The following is a 6,449-nucleotide window of genomic DNA, read 5'->3' as shown; positions in this document are numbered from 1 at the left end:
CTACTTTTTTTGTATTTTGATCAAAAATTATTCAAAAATATATAAAATTAAAAAATCCAAAATTTGAGATTTCTGAAATGAAATTTCATAGAAATTTGAAATTTTTTTCTATTGAAAGTAGTTAAAATAAACCCAAAATTTGAGAAAATATGCCCTAACTCAGAGTTGCCTATGATAGAATTTTCAATGTATTTTTTTAAGTAAAAAATGTCTCCTTTAAAACAATTGCGTGCGAAAACCATATTCTTCACAGCCAAATAAATTAACAATATCGATTATCGTATATCGGGGCAATATTTAAATAATTGACAGTCAGTTTTTTACGAGAGACGAAAAGTCAATGGAATGGCGAAGAAGAAGCTTGATTCGTATTTAATGAAATGTAATCAATGGCAGAGGTCAAAATTGACACGAATTAATCACAATTTTGGAATATTAAATAGGGTGAGCAGTTCTGATAAGATCTTTCGTGAACATGAGTTTCAATTTACTTAATTAACTGTATTTTTCCATAATTTTCTAATTATTTAAAAATTTATATGTATTTCGAATTTCGATACTTTATGTATTTTTGACTTGTTTCATTAGACTTAATTAATTATTTTAAATAATTTTAACGCATTTTGCATTCAAAACTTATCGATAAAAAAAACGATATAATAACGGTAATTGAGACGAATGACAATGATCTGCCCCAGCATGCAAAAAAATCATGAAAGCAGTTTATCACTTTCATTCGTCTCATTTCAGTAGCTCATCAAACAAAAACAGACAATTGTTCTAAGTAAATAGTGAATTACACTTCAAAACAAATCTTTAAATTTCTTCGCGTGTCAAGGAATTATTTGCCCTCAAATAATGTTAATTTGCTTCCCCGGATCACCCCGATATGGCAGTATCTTTGTCGGGCTTCTCACAATCGCGCAATTCGTTTTTATCATGTGGGCAATTTCGACAAACACGGACATTCCTGAGTCACAGGCTGGATTTAAAGTAATGGTTGTGATTTTCTCGGTAATTTGCATCGTTGCTAGTTTGATGCTGATATGGGGAGCGATAAAAGTAATATACTGCTTTAATTTTTTCAAAAGAATTTTATTGAAATTTTATGTTTTTTTTTTTAGCTAAACAAGAAACTTTTGATCCCCTACATGTGTATCATGGGTGCCTTTATCCTAATTTACGCCGTTGTCTTTATTGTAATGTTGCATGGAGAGCACGGACAGAAGGATTGGGTTCATTTGTGTCTCATGGCAATCAATATTTGCTTCTTAATTGGCGTCGGAGCACTTTATCGCGAGATTTTACTCATCGAAAGACCGGATTTTATTAACATTACTATTTCACCAGCACCCGTGCCAAGATATTGAATTAAAATTTTTGCAAGAATCTCTCGTTGAAAAGATTTTTTTGAAAAGGAAGGCAAGTGCAGTTTTTTGAAAGAAAATATTTCAGACTTCATCATTTTGAATTTTTTCAAAAATCTAGATTTTCATCAATTTTTTGTCAAAAATTTTTAAATTAATTAAAAATTGAAATAATTTCTTTATAATTTTTTCAAACAAAAAATTGCAAAATTTTTAAAAATTTTTACACAATTTTTTTAATTTTTGCAACATTTATGTCTAAAATACTATGAAACTTGAGACAAAAAAGTGCTAAAATTAAAAAAAAAAAAAAATTTTTTTTTTTTCAATTTTTTCTACATTTTTACAAATTTTAATTTTTAATTGATTTAAAAATTTTTGAAGTCAATTTTTGATTGAAAAAAAAAATTTAATAATAAAAAAAAATTAAAAATTTTAAGAAAATTAGATTATTTTTGATAAAGTTTTTTTAAACTGAAAAAAAATTGGTTTGAAAATATTCCAAAAATTAAAAAAAAATACAAATTTAATTCTTAATTTTTTTTTAAACTGAAAAGTTTTTGTTTAAAAATATTTCAAAAATTAAAAAAAAATAAAATTAAAATAATTCTAAATTAATTTTTTTCAGACAAATCTTTTGTTTGTAAAATATTTAAAAAAAAAATGTTCAAAAATAATTTTTGTTAGAAAAAAAATGAAAATTATTGAAGATTTAAGAAGAATATTAAATTAAAAAATTTAAAAATTTTAAGAAAATTGAAAAAAATTATTTTTTTTTTTGAAAATTAAATTTTTTATGAACAATTTTCAAAAATCAATCAAAAAATATTTTTTTTTTATTTAATTTTTTTTTTTTCAAATTTTTTATTAAATATTAAATATTTATTTAAAACTGCACTTGCCAAAAAAGAAACGCTGTGAATTAATATTTTAAATTAATATTTAAGAGTCTTTATTAACTTATAATCTTAAATTCTAAATAAAAGCACCAAAAAATCAAACTTTTCCCTTATTCGAGTTCCACAATTGCATCTACCATGTAGCAATAGAGCACGCCAACGCCGAAAACCATCAGAAAATTGAACGCAATTATCCAAACGTGGATCACATCCATCCAGTCATCCATTCCAAACGGGATTTGCACGACGAAAAATATCACGTGAATCAGTATAAGAACCGTCATTGTGAAAAAAAATGGCAGCAACATGCATTTATTGAGTTTAATGGCCCCAATGAAGGCAAATGATGCTGCAATGGCGTTTACGAAGAGTAAACAAACCACATATTTGGGTATCGGATCGGAAATCTGCTTTGCTGAACAAGCGGTGATCGTGATGAATTCTATAATGATCAACATCGCAGCGGATGCGCCGATAAAACGAGGAGTTCTTGGTACTGACATCTTGCTTGCGTCGTGATTTTAGTTGAACTGATGATTTTTCGATGTTTCGAACGAGCTTTTATTACGAAAAATGTACCTGTTGAAATGGAAGATGGCGTCAAACGGGTCTCGGATGAGTCATTTTGGTGCGATTTAGAGATATTTTGCGATTTGATTGACTTCCTCGGTGCCCGATCTACCTGGATTTTCGAGCATTTGGTCTGGTTTTAAGACGTGAAGCTTCATTAAACGTCGTTCTTCGGGCGTAAAAGTCAATTTGAGTCCCAGCTCCTTCTCGTGCTGCTTCATATGGACCCGATAATTGCCGCGATCTGCGAATTTTCGCGAACAAAAGTTACATTCGTACGGCTGTTCGCCCGTATGGATCCGCATATGGACTTTTAACGACTGTTTACTCTTCATAGCCTTCCCGCAAACGCTGCAAACGGACAAAAGTTTCGTCGGATCCGTATGTTCGAGATTATGTTTCGTCAATTTGTCTCTCGTGGCATATCCACGGCCGCACCAACACTTGAACGGCCTTTCGCTCTCCGGGAGATGCGTTGGAATGTGTGCCTCCAAGTTGCGTTTCTTGAAGAAAAACTTTTCGCAATGCGGGCATTCGAATTTTTGCTTCTCCGAAGCGTCCGTATGCATCGCGCGGTTATGCGCATGCAAGGAACTGTCGTTCGCGAGTACTTTTTGGCATAGCTTGCACGTGACATTTTGATTTTTGCCGATTTTGTGACGCGAATACATGTGTTTCTCGTATTCTTGGCGCCCCTTGAAGCAAAGGGGGCACACGTGACACTGATATTCCGCCATTGACTTGAAATGGAACTTGATGAGATGGATTTTGAGGTTATTTCGACCGGAAAAACGACGATCGCAGTGAGCGCAAGCGTAAGGACGTCCCTCCGGATGCTCGTGACGCAAGAGATGGGCATACATTTTACTGCGACGCACCTCCTGGGAGCAAATGTGACACATTATTTTGGATTTTGTGTTGTACGCTTCCTTATTTTTGCCGTGATTGCTGTGAATATGACTTCGTAACTGTTGATAACCGCCGCAGACGAAGCCGCAAGCACTGCATTTGGTGATATCCACACTTTTCCATTTCGGGCAGAAGTAAGTATGAGCAACGCGATCGTCTGCAGTGGGAAATATTTGGTCGCAACCGAGACATTTGTCGTCATTTTCTTGCTGAAAGAGATGTAACTTGCGATGTCGGATGTACATGGAGCGATATTTGACGGTAGTTTCGCACAAATCGCATGTCAAAAGTCGCGTATCGAAGTTACTAATTCGCAATCCCTTCGTCGACTGCGACTTTTCGATCCAAATTTTGCTGCCGTCGGGCTGATCGACGCATTTGTAGAACGGAACGGGGAACTTTTCGACATTTTCCGGCAAAACAATGCCTTCGGGAACGCGATCTTTCCAATGAATCGCTGGTTTTCGTTGTTTCAAGGTGCCCGTCTTTTGCTGTTCCGTCACGAGAGTCAAGCCAGCAGCACAGGTTCGCGTGTGAAACCGAATTTTATCGAGAGTGTCGAATTTTTTCTGACATCCGATGCATTTGTAGACGCCAACTCCCTCTTTTTCGATGAAATGATGCGCGCGGTGACGCATAAAATGCCAAAGCGAGGCATTTGTTCGCTTCTTATACCCACAAATGTCGCAAACTTTCTTCGATAAATCGTAATTCGTGATGATTTCTTCTTGATTTCCGTATTTTCGTTTGTACAGCGTTTGTTTTCCTTCTTTGACAACGCTGGACGAGGTTAATTTCGCAATTGGGAGGTCATCTTCGCTGTCGGAAATGGTAAAATCTTCGTCGTTTTCGTCATCGGCTTCTTCGGAAACTTGCTCCTCATCCTCCTCTTCGACCATGGGGATCTCAAAGTCATCTTCTTCCTTTTTTATCACGACTTCGGGCTCGCATTTGACAAAAGGTGGGGAATTGGGCGCCCAAAATGATTCGACGTCGTCGACGTTGTTGCTTTCGAAAAATACTTTGAGCTGAATACTTTCATGGCATTTTGTGCAATTTATCTGGAGATTTTCATTTGTCCGGGAATCCTTTTCGACTTTGTGTGTGTGCGGATTTTCCGGGTTTTCGGCGATTTCAACGCGAAAATCGTTGTTTCCCGAGTGACGGACGATCAAATTGACCGTTTTTGAACACATTTTATGTGATTTTCATTTAATTTTCGATTTTTTCTTTAATTTTTTTTTTGTTTTTCCAATTTGTTTATTTGACTTTTTGCAGGTAGGGTTGCCCGATTTGTCTTATTGGAATAATGGAATGACAAATTTTGACAAAATGACACTTGCGAAATTTTTTTACAAAATTTTTTAAAATTAGAAAATTTTTATTAATTTTCAGCTCAAATTCACTAAAAATTTGGAACTGGAAAAAATTTATCAAGGGGCTCTAATTTATCATTTTTTTTTTCTTTGACATTTTTGTTTTGAAAACTAAATCAAGAGCAAAAAAACTGTGTCAAAAACTGTGTCAAAGCTATTTTGTCAAATCTTGCTCCAAATGGATTGAAATTTGTCAGAGGGGCTCAAATTTATCATTTTAAATCATTTTATAACTCGAAACTGCCAAAAAATTTTTAATGAAAAAAAACTGTTAATCATTTTATAACTCAAAACTGCCAAAAAATTGAAACTGAAAAAAAAATTTTTCTTTGACATAGTTTTGTTTTAAAAACTAAATCAAGAGCAAAAAAACTGTGTCAAAAACTGTGTCAAAGCTATTTTGTCAAATCTTGCTCCAAATGGATTGAAATTTGTCAGAGGGCTCTAATTTATCATTTTTAATCATTTTATAACTCAAAACTGCCAAAAAATTGAAACTGAAAAAAAAAATTTTCTTTGACATAGTTTTGTTTTAAAAACTAAATCAAGAGCAAAAAAACTGTGTCAAAAACTGTGTCAAAGCTATTTTTGTCAAATCTTGCTCCAAATGGATTGAAATTTGTCAGAGGGCTCTAATTTATCATTTTTAATCATTTTATAACTCAAAACTGCCAAAAAATTGAAACTGAAAAAAAAATTTTTCTTTGACATAGTTTTGTTTTGAAAACTAAATCAAGAGCAAAACTATGTCAAAAACTGTGTCAAAGCAATTTTTGTCAAATCTTGCTCCAAATGGATTGAAATTTGTCAGAGGGCTCTAATTTATCATTTTTAATCATTTTATAACTCAAAACTGCCAAAAAATTGAAACTGAAAAAAAAAATTTTTCTTTGACATAGTTTTGTTTTAAAAACTAAATCAAGAGCAAAAAAACTGTGTCAAAAACTGTGTCAAAGCTATTTTGTCAAATCTTGCTCCAAATGGATTGAAATTTGTCAGAGGGCTCTAATTTATCATTTTTAATCATTTTATAACTCAAAACTGCCAAAAAATTGAAACTGAAAAAAAAATTTTTCTTTGACATAGTTTTGTTTTAAAAACTAAATCAAGAGCAAAAAAACTGTGTCAAAAACTGTGTCAAAGCTATTTTTGTCAAATCTTGCTCCAAATGGATTGAAATTTGTCAGAGGGCTCTAATTTATCATTTTTAATCATTTTATAACTCAAAACTGCCAAAAAATTGAAACTGAAAAAAAAAATTTTTCTTTGACATAGTTTTGTTTTAAAAACTAAATCAAGAGCAAAAAAACTGTGTCAAAAACTGTGTC

At 32.7% G+C, this 6,449-nt stretch overlaps 2 protein-coding genes across 3 annotated transcripts; one reads left to right on the top strand and one right to left on the bottom strand.

The window, feature by feature from the left end:
• The first annotated feature begins 772 nt into the window (after positions 1 to 772).
• On the top strand, positions 773 to 2,331 carry LOC134833373 (uncharacterized). Of its 2 annotated transcripts, XM_063847679.1 has the most exons (3): positions 773 to 1,062; positions 1,125 to 1,395; positions 2,315 to 2,331. In XM_063847679.1, exons 1-2 carry the CDS (start codon positions 859 to 861, stop codon positions 1,368 to 1,370), a joined length of 450 nt encoding a protein of 149 aa, XP_063703749.1. In that variant the 5' UTR covers positions 773 to 858; the 3' UTR covers positions 1,371 to 1,395; positions 2,315 to 2,331. The 2 variants fall into 2 exon arrangements, with proteins under 2 accessions (XP_063703749.1, XP_063703748.1); XM_063847678.1 differs by lacking the exon at positions 2,315 to 2,331 and having other exon boundaries at positions 1,125 to 1,633.
• A 430-nt stretch (positions 2,332 to 2,761) lies between these two features.
• LOC134833372 (zinc finger protein 568-like) lies at positions 2,762 to 5,000 on the bottom strand. Its single transcript, XM_063847677.1, has one exon. It carries the CDS (start codon positions 4,939 to 4,941, stop codon positions 2,902 to 2,904), a length of 2,040 nt encoding a protein of 679 aa, XP_063703747.1. The 5' UTR covers positions 4,942 to 5,000; the 3' UTR covers positions 2,762 to 2,901.
• Positions 5,001 to 6,449: the final 1,449 nt, after the last annotated feature.

Source organism: Culicoides brevitarsis, chromosome 3, assembly GCF_036172545.1.
Source record: "Culicoides brevitarsis isolate CSIRO-B50_1 chromosome 3, AGI_CSIRO_Cbre_v1, whole genome shotgun sequence".
Classification (NCBI taxonomy): Eukaryota; Metazoa; Arthropoda; class Insecta; order Diptera; family Ceratopogonidae; genus Culicoides; species Culicoides brevitarsis.
Note: the sequence above shows the minus strand (reverse complement) of the source record. Positions and strands in the feature narration are given on the sequence as shown.